This window comes from Vulpes lagopus, chromosome 3, assembly GCF_018345385.1.
Source record: "Vulpes lagopus strain Blue_001 chromosome 3, ASM1834538v1, whole genome shotgun sequence".
NCBI classification, from domain to species: Eukaryota; Metazoa; Chordata; class Mammalia; order Carnivora; family Canidae; genus Vulpes; species Vulpes lagopus.
In genome coordinates this window covers 25,947,891-25,962,380 of record NC_054826.1, presented here as the reverse complement: position 1 = coordinate 25,962,380, position 14,490 = coordinate 25,947,891, and the positions used below count along the sequence as shown (strand labels likewise).

Sequence of the window (14,490 nt, the reverse complement as noted above, 5' to 3'; positions counted from 1 at the left end):
CAATAATATCTTATGGAAGTGATATTAGCCCTTTCAACACAGCATCTCATCTGCCTCCAGTCTTTCCAGCTGAATTTCAACTATTCTAAAATAAGAACAATTAAAGAACTTTTGCCAGAATAACATAATCACAGAACAATGACTATTTTGGACACGGACCTTCCCTGAGGTCAACACAGAAATCACTAACCACTTCCTTTAGTACTGCCAAAGAATTTTCCTTTTTTTACTCTGTCATTTTCCATTTCCAAATGATTAGACTGCATTTTCTACCACGCATGATTCATTCCATTGAAGTCTCATTCATAAAACAAACTGTAACCAAATAATATTTTGCATCATCTTGTAAGAAAACTAAACAATGACGCAACACAATCGACTGGCTTACCATTTTCCTTCTTCATTTTCATATTGTTGAACAGTATATCCAAACATGTCTTCCACGGGGCCACTGAAAGTCATTGAATTTTTCACATCAACATTGAATGATACGCAGAAGCCTAGAACAACTTTAAGAAGGAAAACAAGGTCCAGTTACACAGAGTTAACTAAGATTCCATCATGTTTAGAATTATGGAAGGCATCTGATTTAAAACTGCTCTTGTTAAAAAGAGTAATGATGCTCAAAAAACGAGAACTGCAAGAAAGGTCTATGATATTAATTGTATTACTGACTGAAAATCAATATAATGACTGAAGAATACAAATACTAATATTCAAACAAAATCCTATAATAATTTAGTAGCTGTATCATTCCTAGAGCTTATGACTTCAGAAGGTGAGAGAGAGCAAGGTAGCAGAAACACGCTGTATATGCCTACTATGGTTGCAGATAGCTTTCCAATAGTGAGCCCTACAGCAAATCATGGCACTAATGAAATGTAAACAACTTCAGTTTCCTGTTTTGACTATGAAGCATGCAAGAATCACCATTTAAATCTTCAGGAGAGGAAGCTTTCTCCTTGCTACTTCCAAAGGGAATGCAAGCTGATTGCCTCTACCCAGAAATGGCTTCCTAATCAGGCCTGAGATTTGGCCGGCTTCCCTCTCAATCATGCAGTGGACAGAAACTTATACTCATACACTAGAACTTCCTTATACTGTTGGTGGTGATAACCTCACGGTTGCTGTTGACAATCAGATGACACATCTAAAGAGTTTACTCAGCGTTTGACATATACTAGATATTCAATGAGGATTAATTCTCTTCAATTTTCTTGTAGTTTAGGTAATGAAAACCTTGTACAAGTGAGACTCTCTCCTAAAAGGGTTCAGAAGGGTGCCAAATTCTGTCAAATGGATGGCGCCAAATTCCACGTTTGGTACTAGTTTTTAAAGTATACTTGTGAAGTTACAAAGCATTCCTCTCCTAGATGTAACTAAGAATTCTTCCCAAAGAGCATTCCCCCTGTAAAATTACAAGCATCATAAGGTACATTCAGAGGTGAGTAAATTCACTGTCCTTTGTTAAAACCATGATACAGCTAAACACATCCTGAAAAATTCTCTTTCCTTACTCATTATAAACTCTTCCATAAATATAGTCTAAATCCAGACTCATATTCATTCTATGCTCTAATTCATTATCTTCAATTTTAACATTTTTGTTTCTTTCTTGCACAGGATTGTACCTAATTCAGAGAAAATTTTGTTCATAAAAAAAGATATTTATGTATATTTATTTATGAAAAAAGATTCTATGTATACATATTTATAAAGTCTTCCTTGATCTTTCCAACTGAAAATAATTTTTAAACTACTAAACTCTCCTCTTTTGTTTTTTGAATATTTCTCATAGAAATAATTTTTAAAACTTTTATTTACATTATAATTATCTGTGTGTGACTTTTTCCCCCAGTGTGGAAAATTCTTTAAAGCAGGGACTCTCTTAGTCATCTTTCTTATCCCTTCTCAAAAGCTAGCAAAGCTCCTTGTACACAGATGGGCAATAACATATTTGTAGAACAAATATAATGAAGGAGAAAGTGTACCAATTGAAGTTACAGATGAACTGCCAATTATTTCATTTTAGTTAAGAAAGACACTGAAGATGGAAATTTTCAAGTTAGGTTTTTAAAGGGAGGGAGAGATTCAACTTGGCAGTTAGAAGATAGCATGTCCCAAGGATTTGGGAGGGTCTCTACAAGTAATATGACACAGGGTGGGACAAATATGGTTGCAAAATCATAGAGAGATTTTCCTGGCTGGTGTGGAAGATGCAGAAAAAGAATGGATGGTTAGCATAGGTCCATTTATGTATATTTCCTGCTCCTACTTCAAATGGGATGGAGAACAGCTGGTTACTATCTTTTGCATAATCGCCTTTCATATATTTGAAGACAGTTTTAAACACTGTTCGCTCTCCTCTAAACTAAATAGTACATGCTCCTACCCTTCTCTCACAGCTTTATTTATTTTTTTGAAAACTTTCAACAGATTATTTTTAATATGAGAGATACAAAAAGTATTATGTCTACCACAGGATTTCTCAACTCTAGTGTTATTGACACTTTGAGCCAGAAAATTATTTGTTATGAAAGTCTGTACTGTGTATTATACAGCATCTGTGGTCTCTGTCCACATGATGCCAGTAGTACTCCCTGAATTATAAAGATCAAAAATGTCTCCAGATACTGACAAATTCCCTTGGGACCAAAATTGTCCAAGTTGAAAATGACTATTCAATAGATAAGGACCAGAATACCATCACCAATAATTTTGTTGAACAAGATGACATGAAAACAATTGGTCTGCGGACCACTAGCATCTGCATCAACCAGAGCCTATGAGGAATCCAGAATCTCAGGTTCCACTCAGATTTCCTGAATCAGTATCGCCATCCCACGAAAATCCCCAGGAAATCCAATTTCTGTTAAGGTTTGAGAGGTGTAAGTCTGTAATATGGTAGCCCTCTTTCATAATGTTGATGCAGATAACATAATTTACCTAAATTAAAAGTACTAACCATCTTTTAGACTAAAGGGGAAGGGGATTACCACTAATTAGATTCAAGTTCACTGCTCTTGAATTATTTTTCCAGCCCTTTATTGTCTTTAGTATATGTTCTCTCAAAGGCCATTCATGACACTCCTCAATATAAGACCAAAAGCTTTTGGCTTCCTTTTTAGGCTTGTTTATTCCACATGTTATGTGGAATGTCCGGGGGGTGTGCTGCACTTTTTTTTTCATTTCCTGTCCTCAGAATTCTACAGGCAATTTGCCCAAAGCGATTGTAAATCAGTCTCTTTCATGTTTGCTAAAGCACCAAGGAGCCTGAAGCACAGGAGATGACATAAAAAAAAAATAGTTTACATCTTGTTCTTTTGATTTAAAGGAGTGCACAAACAGTGAAAGCAGCTTCTTGTAACTTTGAGTTTGATGTTCATTTTGTTATACTAAGTTGTCTTGGAACTTTATGTACCAGAGGTAAAGCAAAAATAATACTTATTCTCCATCAAAGTCAAAAAATAAAAATAAAAACAAAGCTAAGGTGGCTTAAAGGGACATACAGGATGAAAATGATGGGAAATAAACCATAGACAATAGTCAGATGTCAAAGTAAAGTTGTGATTTCACATGTACCAGCAAAAGGGGGATTTTTTCCTTAGAAATAACAGCACACTTAACTATGTGTTACTCTTCACATGCTCTTTCCCATATAATTTGCCCAACACTACAATCAAATAGTGTCATTATCATCACTGTGCAAATGAAGAGAAAGAAGCTCAGGAAAGCAGAGAAATTTTCCCACATTTCCTCAGGATTCCCAAACATTAGCATTAATTCGATTTCTACATCTTACCCTAAATCTGAAAAGTGCTAGTAGAAGGTGACACTACTATTAGTCTATGTAATTAAATCTGAGAAGCAAAGTTGGGGAGGAGGCCCTTCTAGAGTGCCCAGGGCTAGGGAAATGCGAAAGGGGGGGATGAGTGGAGTAAGGAGAGAAGTCATGGCTCCAGAGCTCTAGATAAAGCATCACGCATCATGAGAGGTTTCAGCCAAAACATTCACGTTCAGGTAGAAAAGAAATGGAAAGGCTTGCTCTCTTTCAAATATGACTATATGTGTTATATATTTAAGGGCTAAAAACTGAGGAGGAAGATGGGATTGTTGGTACTGAAGGGTATTTCTTATAGAAAGAGATAATTTTGATGATTTATTTGCCTCAGTATGGAATTTGACTTGTAAGACAACTAAATGAGAGAGAGAGATAAAGAGAGGGAGAAATAACCTAAAATTGTATAGTATTTTCTGCTCATAAACATTTTGCCATGGGGCACCTGACTGGCTCCATCAGTTAAGCAGCTGACTCTTGATTTCAGCTCAGGTCATGATCTTGGGTTTCTGGGATTGAGCCCCACTGTGGCTGTCGGGCTCCTAGGTACAGCAGAGAGTTGGCTTCAAGATTTTCTCTCTCTCCCTCTCCTTCTGTCCCTCCCCTCGCTCTCTCTCTCTCTAATAAATAAATCAATAAAGCTTTAAAAATCATTTGCCACTTATAAACATATTCATATAAAAAGGGTGTTGAACTAGGCAACAAACTGTGGCGGTTGGGCAACCACTATTCTCCTCTTGTATGTTAGGAAACTGGAGCTTAGAGGGGTTAAGTGATTGGCCTAATGTTAGGCTATGTGAGTGGTAGAGAGGGAATTCAACACTGGGCTTCCGAGGTCAAATCATAGACTTTCGTGACAACAGTGCCATTGAGGTGGTCTGACTAATAAAAATAAAAATAATAACCCAGGTCAATGGAACCCTCAAATGGCCTATGAGAGCTCTTAATCATCTTGTAGCTTTGGAGTAGCTGAGGGTAGGATGGCAGGAAAAGCTGAATGAAGGGGGCAAAGTCTCAGCATCTCCTGTGAGCACTGACTTTCCTGTCAAAGAAGACCTTCCTCCTCCACACATCCTCTGAGTTCCAAGAAAAGTCACTGCAGCCTGTTTGATTTTTTTGCTTTTTAATGAAGAAAGTCTGTCTTTCACAGGGTGGTCCAGAAATTCTGATTTAGTAATATCCAGATTGAAGCACTTAATAGCCAGTGGAATTTTGAATATTTAAAATTCTAAGCCCAAGTAAAAAGGATATCAAATAAATGGTAACTTGGGATAGATATTAAAATGCTATTGTTTTCTTTCAACAACTTCCTACACATTTATCCAATCTTCCTACAATTTATCCATAGGAGAAATCACAGAATTAATATATTCATTCTTTATAAAGAGCGAAATGGCATAATATTAAGATAGGAAATAGTAACTGTTATTATAGTTAATGATTTTTATTTTTATTTATTTTTAAAGATTTTATTTATTTATTTGAGAGAGAGAGAGAGAGTGAATGTGAGCGAGGAGGGAAAAAGAATCTGAGGCAGACTCTGCATAGAGTGTGAAGCCCAACTCAGAGCTCAATGGGAGACTCAAACCCAGGACCCTGAAATCATGACCTGAGCAGACACCAAGAGTCAGACGTCTGATCAACTGACCACCCAGGCACCCCTATAGTTAATGGTTTTTAAAGCGAATTATTTGATTGTATGGAAAGATGGTAATCTTTAGAGATATATGAACTTAGGCTTAAGTAGAGCCCTTTTACTTATATCATATATGTAATCATTCACATTTATCCAACTACTCCACAAATACTAATTGAAGCTTTACTTTGGGTTGAATATATGCTAGGTCTTAGAGCTATAGGCATAAAAAATCATTTAAAAAGTCTGCCTTTTTTTAAAAAATTTTTATTTATTTATGATAGTCACAGAGAGAGAGAGGCAGAGACACAGGCAGAGGGAGAAGCAGGCTCCATGCACCGGGAGCCCGACGTGGGATTCGATCCTGGGTCTACAGGATCGCGCCCTGGGCCAAAGGCAAGCGCCAAACCACTGCGCCACCCAGGGATCCCCTAAAAAGTCTGCTTTCAAGATCTAATAGCCTAGCTGGGAAAAAACACAGTAGTGATTTAACTTCTATGAGCCTCAGATTATCATATTTAAAATGAGCTTATAAATGCTTCATAGGTATTAATTGCTGTGAGAAATACAACTTATGCATGTAGCAATAAAGAATAATCAATAAATGAGTTAGCTGTGCTCATAAGTAGAATCCAAAGAATCAGTTTACCATCTGGCAGTAGAGATTTCTTTTGGAAGAGGATCCCCCACCCCCATCCTAACGACCATTTGTATCTCAAAAAATGATACAGATGTTATATCAGTGGGACAGGACAGTGGGCTAATTGACTCATTTCCATAGAAAATTTCCTGTTTCTAAACCTGGCTGCAATGACATGTGTAAAGAAAATCTAAGATGAGGGAACCAGGCCTTCCAGGTGAAAGAACTGGCCAAGGAAAAGAAGTGCAGGTGACTCATGTCCTTCCACTTAAATATCTTGGATTCTCATCTCAGTCCCTCAAGAGGTGGTGAATATTTATGGTACCATCCAGGTTCTCAGTCAATAACAAGTCAGGGCTTCTCTTACTTCAATGACAATCTACTCTCCTCTAACCTACTTCAAAGATTACAAGTCTATTGCAAGGATAGGTTAAGCCTGAAGTGACTCTTCTTCTATACTCAGGTCATACTGAGTCACAGTCTTAAGCCCACCTGAGAATCAGAGAAAATATCTAGGCAGTGCAGCCTCTGTAATACAAAGCTGCAGAGCCCCCATGCTCCCCCAACCTGAATGCTGGTACATCCTGGTGCCTCATATTTCTTGTTGTGCAGAAGCCTCTTGGTGGAAAGAGTTCATCCACTCCTGTCCAAATGAATATAAACTCCTCAAGTTATAAATGCTCACTATAACTAATGATGTGATATATTAGGTATTTTATGTCACTTCAATTTTTCTTTACCTTCTCCTTAAATTCAAATAAAATATATTCAACTTTGAGAGACTTCAGGGAGTTAGAAGAAAAATATTTTAATGATAAGATTTGGTGGAAGTGAAAGCCCTTTTGCTAACTTTTAATGTATAATGAAGTATCTTTATAATATCAATGCTATAAATGTGAAATTTTAATTAGTTCAATTACTCTTGATGGCTAAGTGAGTTGGATATCAATTTTGGTGGACATAATTACCTTAAAAGATAAAAATTGAGGGGTACCCTGGTGGCTCAGTCGGTTGAACATCTGACTGTTGGTTTCAGCTCAGGTCATGATCTCAGGGTCTTGGGCTTAAGCCCCACATCACCAGGGAGTCTGTTTCTCTTCCTCTTCCTTTTCCCCTGCCCTCCCCCCATTTTTTTGTGCTCTCTCTCTAATAAATAAAAATATTTTTTTAAAAAGATAAAATTTGATTAATAGTGTAACTAGATCTATCCAAAAATATCACACTATATAATTCTAGTTGATTTGAAGTCTGAAATGATTATTTTTATAGCGCTGCAATCTTGAAAAGGATGAGACAAAGAATTCCAGTGGTGAAGACAACAGAAAAAAAAAACAATAAAACAAACTTAGAGCTTTGAGCCTTGATGTAGAATAAACAATAGTGTTTGGAAATGGTATCATAATCTCAAATATAGGAATCTATATTTTCTGGGAAAAAATACCATATCCAACTCATTGTCTCCAAGCAATTGAAACTTCCCTATACAGTTATGTAAGAGGAAAGTCTGCTCCATCAATCCCACTATTCAGAGTTCTTTCATCAGAAATGATGTAATATGTCAGCATGATATCTACCTCTATCAGCAAGTCCAGAACAGCCAATCCAAATAAACACCTCCATGTTCAAGCATTTTCCAAGTTTCATCCTGGGAGGTTGCTTTTTAACTACAGTATGCTGTAGTAAGTGAATTGTTTTGACTTTAGTGCTAACGCCCTGTGGGCCTCCAGTTAATACACACGGTATTTGAACTTCAAAGTGAGTGTGTGTTTGTGTGTATATCTGTATATGACTGGTGGGAAGGGGGCAAGGAGGTCTATTTCTTGGCACATAGTAGGTGTTTAATACAAGTTTGTTAAATGAAACAGGATGGAATAAACTGAGATATTGAGAGTTCTCATATAAAGGTCATTCTGGCTGTAAGAACTTATACCCTTTTGTAAGTGCTGCCCAGAATATTAAACTCCAATGGAGTGTTTCCCAAACATCCTTTGTTAAAAATCCCCCTTTTAAATTTTTCTACATAAGTTTGTTCTTCCACAGTGTTTATTTTCCTTTGTAGTATCTACAGACATCTGCTCTTTTCCCATATCCTCCCACCACAAATAATTGCCTGCTCTGCCAAGCTCCTCTCAGACTGTCCCTTCTCTTGAAATTCTTAAACAGTCTCAGTCTCCCAACGCCTCCACCCTATCAGCATCATCTTCTGGCTCTGTGTTTTACAGGATAAAAAAGCTGTAGAACCTCAGGGGGCCCTGGACCCCATTGTGGGAAACACAACTCATGTGTTTGTGCAAGCAACGTGAGCGCAGAACTCTGTTCTCCAGCTGCCCTGGCATCCTGGGAGCTGAACTCATTAATTTCTGTGACTACACAGCATGGAGTACTGCATGGGGAAAGGCATATTACACTTCAGAACAGATCAGGGTTGCATCCTATTCAAGTATTTACACAGAAATGTGAGATACAAAGTCTTTGGATGTGTAAAAGAGTAAATAAAAGTTGTACTTTTGTCAACAAAAACTTTTCAGCAGATTTTATTAATTTACATATAATTTCTTCTTGTTGAGATAGTAAGACATTGTCAGTTTTAGGTTATTTTTGTTAGTATGCATAACAGGAACTTTTGAGGGCCAGGAAAGCAAAGAGGTAGCACGCACTGTAAAATAAATGGTTTTCAATTTACCTAGTGGTTTTAACTGGCAATTTCCAATTCCAGGCACTAACAGGTTCTGTTACTGATTCTCCTACAGATCCAATAGGACAATTTTTCTGGATAGCTTGGGTATTGGATTTTGAAATCCATAAACATGTCAGAGGAGGGTGTGAGATATGATTACTACTTCAGATACTTCTATTGCTTCACTGGGGACTGTGAATTATATTTATTTTTTGTTTGTATATTTAATAACTCCAAAGGAAATGAGGAAATTTAAAATAATTCATATCACTGTGTATACTACCTCTTTGTTTTCCTGACCCATGAAACTACCTCTTGTGCACATTAGCAAAAATAACCTTAGGACAGGCAATGTGTTACTGGCTCAGGTATATCACAGAGAAGAAGTTATACGTAAAGTAATACAATTCATTGGAAAAATTTTATAAATAAAGGTAGAACTTCTTATTCAGGTTTTTCTTCTCAGGCATCTATGAATACAATGCATTTGGTACCTGGGTAAGATGTGACTCTGAGATTAAAACAATAGAGTCTCGAAAACATGCAAAAGATTATCCAGTTACCTAATGTACAAATGGTATAAAAAGAGCCAAAAGTGGGGCACCTGGGTGGTGCCGTCAGTTAAACATCAACTCCTGGTTTTGGCTCAGATCATGATCTCAGGGTCCTGAAATGGAGCCCCGCATCAGATTCCTTGAGAAGTCTGCTTAAGTCTCTCCCTCGCTACCCCTATGCCCCCCCTTTCCCTAAAATAAATACATAAATTTTAAAAAGAGAGCCAAAAGTCATTCTCTCTTAATTGTACAATTCGTAGTTTGAAGCTAAAATTGTTTAAGTGAAAACACACTTACGTGTAATGAAAAATAAAATAGAAATGAATGGAAAAATTCCAACATGTGAAAAAAAATCAGTTAAATTGTGATTATTTCGATTGGAAAGTAATTACTGGCATTTTGAATCAACTATATTTTTTCAAGGACTAAGTATGCCTGGACTTTTAAAAACGTATTGATTTTTTTTTTTTTACGTCTTGATTTTTATGCATGGTTTTCAGAACACAATCAACATATAAAATGAAGTCTACCTATATTTCGTTTTGCCATGGACTACAAAGGGGTATTAGCTTTAACTTGCCTTAAGGTTTCATATTTTTTATTTGCCATATTGCTCTGAAGCAGGAGGCAAAGCATACATTTATGACATTTCTCTTTTGATGGAATAAGGCTATCTAAATATATTCTGATTTAATACACAAGTGGTCAATCATTAACATTAATAAATTAAGGGCTTCATAAAGCTAAGTAACAAAATAAAATACAATGCAAAACCCCAACAGTATATCCCAATCAAAAAAAAAAGTCTGTAAGAAAACAATTGCTTGGGACCCCTGGGTGGCTCAGCAGTTAAGTGCCTGCCTTAGGCCCATGGCGAGATCCTGGAGTCCCGGGATTAAGTCTCACATCAGGCTCCCTGCATGGAGCCTGCTTCTCTCTCTGCTATGTCTCTGCCTCTCTCTCTGTGTGTCTCTCATGAATAAATAAATAAAAAATATTAAAAAAAGAAAACAATTACTTATCCTAGAGTTATCCAGTAGTTTTAATTGGCAATTTCAAATTGCATAGACTAAGAGATGCCTAAGTGATTCTAGTATACCATGTAATAGGCTAATTTTTCTAGATGTCCCTAATAATATACTATCACTTAGACTAAAATGATTTTTCATAATATTTATCTCCCTTCTTAGCTAATTATTATAGTGAGTTTTCATTTTATCATTCACTAGCACACATTCTCTTTATTCAAAAGCCTTCTTGTACCTCACCTCAATTTAAAACTTGTTCAGTTTATCAAGAGAAAAATAATGGAAGTCAAGTGCAAATAACTTATTCATCTGAAAAAACCGTAAAGTAAACCAGAAAGTATTTTAAAGGACACTGGGGTTTGTTTATAAGAGATGAAGAAAAATCTCAGTAGCCTGGAATGTTGAAATATTTCAGAAGGCAAGGGTCAGTAGAATGCTTGTTTTCTTTTCAGGGGAAAGAGATAACTTAATGATGCTTTCTTTTCTGTTTTAAGATAGCTCTAAATTTTGTTTTCTTAGCTATAATTGTTGTTGCTGAGACCATGATGATCTTTCAGCACTTGGAACATTAGTTGAGCAGTAACATCCTTGGATTCAAACTCTTTTCCTATCTAGCAGTATCATCTTTTACATTCTTTCCATTAGTCTTCTAGAGTCTCTGGTAATTGAAGTAAATACAGATGTTATAATCAAGATCGCCAAGAATTGGCAGCCAATATTTTCCTTAAATGGAAGCATGCTGGTACTTAGAATCGCAATTCTGGTGACCAAGTATTCGTTATTTACAAGGATCTTGAAATTCAGGTAGAGATTACCTGTAGATGTAGTGGGGGCGGGGGAGTGGATAAGAAGGAAGAGAATAGGATCCAAAAGGAAATAAAAACGTGGCTTTAACTTTATACGTTTCTAGAGGAAAATGCTTACTTCCCATTCCTGATGGGAGAGAGCTCTGTAAGCTATAATCCTCCTTGTCTGTATCTATGCCTGTCTCCATTCACACTTAAGTGATTGGTGAGTTTGGAAAGAGAAGCTATATGGGTAGCCCAGTCTTCCCTTATTCATTTTCTCTCAGAAGTGAGCCTGCTTACAGAAAAACAAAACAAAAACAAAAACAAAAACAAAACAAAACAACAACAACAAAAAAATCCCCACAATGCTTTGCTTTTCTCTAGTGTCAGACTCTGAGTTGGAGGTGGAAGACAAGTCAGCATTGTCTAAGGGAGAATAGTGGGAATTTCATTCATCTGCCATGCTCCATTCTGATTCTTGGTCATCAATTAGTTCTAGCCTCAATGAGGAAGAGATTTGTTCATTATTTGGCTTTCTAGAAAATCTTAATAATGTTTTATTTCTTATGAAAAATAAACAATTATGGGACAATGTTTAGATTTTGCAAATCTGGGTACTAGGCACATCTATGTTTGTTGTTATTCCTTTAATTTTCTTATAAGTTTAAAGTATTTCATGAGAAAAAAGAACATATACATTTTTTGTATAATTATCATATGGTTGAAGATGTGTTGACGTGATACATCTTTTCTAATTCTTTTACATTTTAATTTTTAAAATTTCATATCTTAACACAAAATTAGAACAAACACAATGCTATTCTTGTTTCTAGGAGCTGCAAGGAGACACAAAATAAAATAATTTAAATATATCATCTTAATTATCTTTACCCATTTCCTATTTTCTACAATCCCTTCACTATCAATGACATGAGAGTAAGGGGTGCGGGTCAGTAAAAGAAGATATAAAGATGCATGATCAGGATAAGGGAGAGATAAAATAATTTCAGAGGCAGGCAAGGTGAAAAAGGGCATGGTGGAGATCTGACCAGGATGGTTTGCTATGGCAGCTGCATCTTACACTCATACTCTGGTGGACATCACTGGGGGTCAACTTGAAGGGCAAAAGAAATAAAAGATTTTAGAAATGAGATTAATACTATGATTTGCCACAGTTCACAATTTGCTTAACAAATACATTGGTCTGAAAAGGAACCGACTGCTAGAATTGTCATTATTTCCTTTCCAGTACTTGTCCACAGTCTAGTTTCTAGGACTATGCTATGTATATGGCTTTGTCTGCCTCTTGAGACAACTGCAGACAAACCAAATCATGGAATTGAGAGTTATATTAAGAAAGAGACACAGGCGCTGCTCCAGGAACTCATAATTCCTTACTCTAGGATAAGTTTAACTAAGAAATATGGAAGTAAGTCAAGTAACACTGACTTTCCACTGGCCATCTTTATTTCACAAACACTAGGCACTCAAGGAAGATGTAAAAGAAAAAGGTCATCATTCAATTTAGAACTGTCCAGAATGCCAGAGGTGTATTGAACATTACTTCTGAAAATGTACACATATAAAGATAGAAGGAAAAATTTCAAGGAGTTGTCCACCTATCAGCAGGGTTAAACAGGATAGAGTAGGACTATGGCAGATGAATGAGAATGCATATTTGACTATTTTCCTCAAGTACTGCAACTTTGGAAAGCTTGCTGACTTCATCATTTCTCATCATTCTGTGCATTCTTGCAACTCTCTAATCTTAAATTATTATTTGGAGCATTAAAGAGGCAGAAATTAACACAACCAAATCAATAGCAACAATAAAGGCCACACCCATTGAGATAAATGGAATCTAATACCACATTTCCTCAGAAGGGAGCCCATGATACATTACAGAATGTTACATGGAAATTTTTAAGACCTTAGAGTTAAAGAAAATTTATGCCTTATAAAAATGTAAAGATAATTGGCATTAGACTGGATACACTTTTTTTTAATGAGGAAATAGGATCTAGAGGGTTCTATGTAGTAGCTCATCCTAATGAAAGGCCATTTTACTGTCTTTTCAAAGATAGTCTTTTCCATCTAGTGATACTGAACATAGTTAACACTGCAATTTTAAAGTTTTTGATGGTTTACCAAAACAAAAAGTTTAAGAAGAACAACCCAAACCAATCAAAACTAAACTCTTTGAGCAATGGGATTGGTGAGAGGGGGGAGATATCTCTCTCTCTTTTTTAAAAAATATTTTATTTATTTATTCATGAGAGACCCAAAGAGAGAGAGAGAGAGAGAGAGAGTGGCAGAGACACAGGCAGAGGGAGAAGCAGGCCCCATTCAGAGAGCCTGATGTGGGACTCCATCCCGGGACTCCAGGACCACACCCTGGGCCAAAGGTAGGAGCTAAACCCCTGAGCCACCCAGGGATCTCCCTATCTCTATCTCTATCTCTATCTCTATCTCTATCTCTATCTCTATCTCTATCTCTATCTATCTCTCTATCTATCTCTATCTCTATCTCTATCTCTATCTCTATCTATCTCTATCTCTGTCTAGTTTTAGGTATTTCTGTTAGAACAAAAAAAGGTCTTTTCAATACCCATAATATTTGTATTTAATTGTGCTTCCAGGTTTCTAGTGATAGTGTTCTTTCTCTATTCTAACACACTGTAGGTAGTAAGTGTTTATTTATTGTATCTCCTGCAAGAAAAAAATCTATTTGATCCTTGGTCAAACTGCACATAATGAATTATGACTTCCTAATATTCGACTGCTAGTGATAAATCATAAAATATTATAGTAAGTATGAGACACCTTATCTATTATCTAAATTGGCCCTTCCATTTGATCAGGAGCCAGTAACTACCTTCTTTTGGCAACTATCTTACTCGAACTAAGGGTTTCAAGGTGCTGCCATGTTTTTAAGTGACACTGACATCCAGACTACAGCTGACTGGTTTGAGAATGAGCATCAGATTTAAAATGAACTACCTAGTGTCTCACTCTCCTGGCCACAGCTGATTAACTCGAAGGGGACCAATCCAAGTAATCAACTCTCTGATATCAGGTTCATACCTTTCACAGGCCCCTATCCAGGTGGTGAAGTTCATGGAACAGGACACTCCGTAGCAGACACAGCCTTCATTCTTGCCAAGAAGGTAGTTTATAGTGTGAGAATGAAATCCAGAAGGGAGAAAGAGAGAGTTCTAACATACAGAAGGGAAATGAGATACTGTCTAGTCCAGTTAGTGGTCCCCCTTAAACTTCATTGCTCCAATGTGGCTGGGGGAAGGCTGGGAAAGAAGCGTGAAGCAGAGTAG

At 36.6% G+C, this 14,490-nt stretch overlaps 1 protein-coding gene across 2 annotated transcripts in view; it reads right to left on the bottom strand.

The window, feature by feature from the left end:
* The window catches only part of ITGA1 (integrin subunit alpha 1), a 169,189-nt gene that overhangs the window by 115,154 nt on the left and 39,545 nt on the right, over nucleotides 1-14,490 (bottom strand). For both annotated transcript variants that reach the window (XM_041747906.1, XM_041747907.1), the window contains exon 2: nucleotides 389-509. In XM_041747906.1, coding sequence (XP_041603840.1) covers nucleotides 389-509 — 121 coding nt within the window. The remainder of the gene's footprint in view (nucleotides 1-388; nucleotides 510-14,490) is intronic.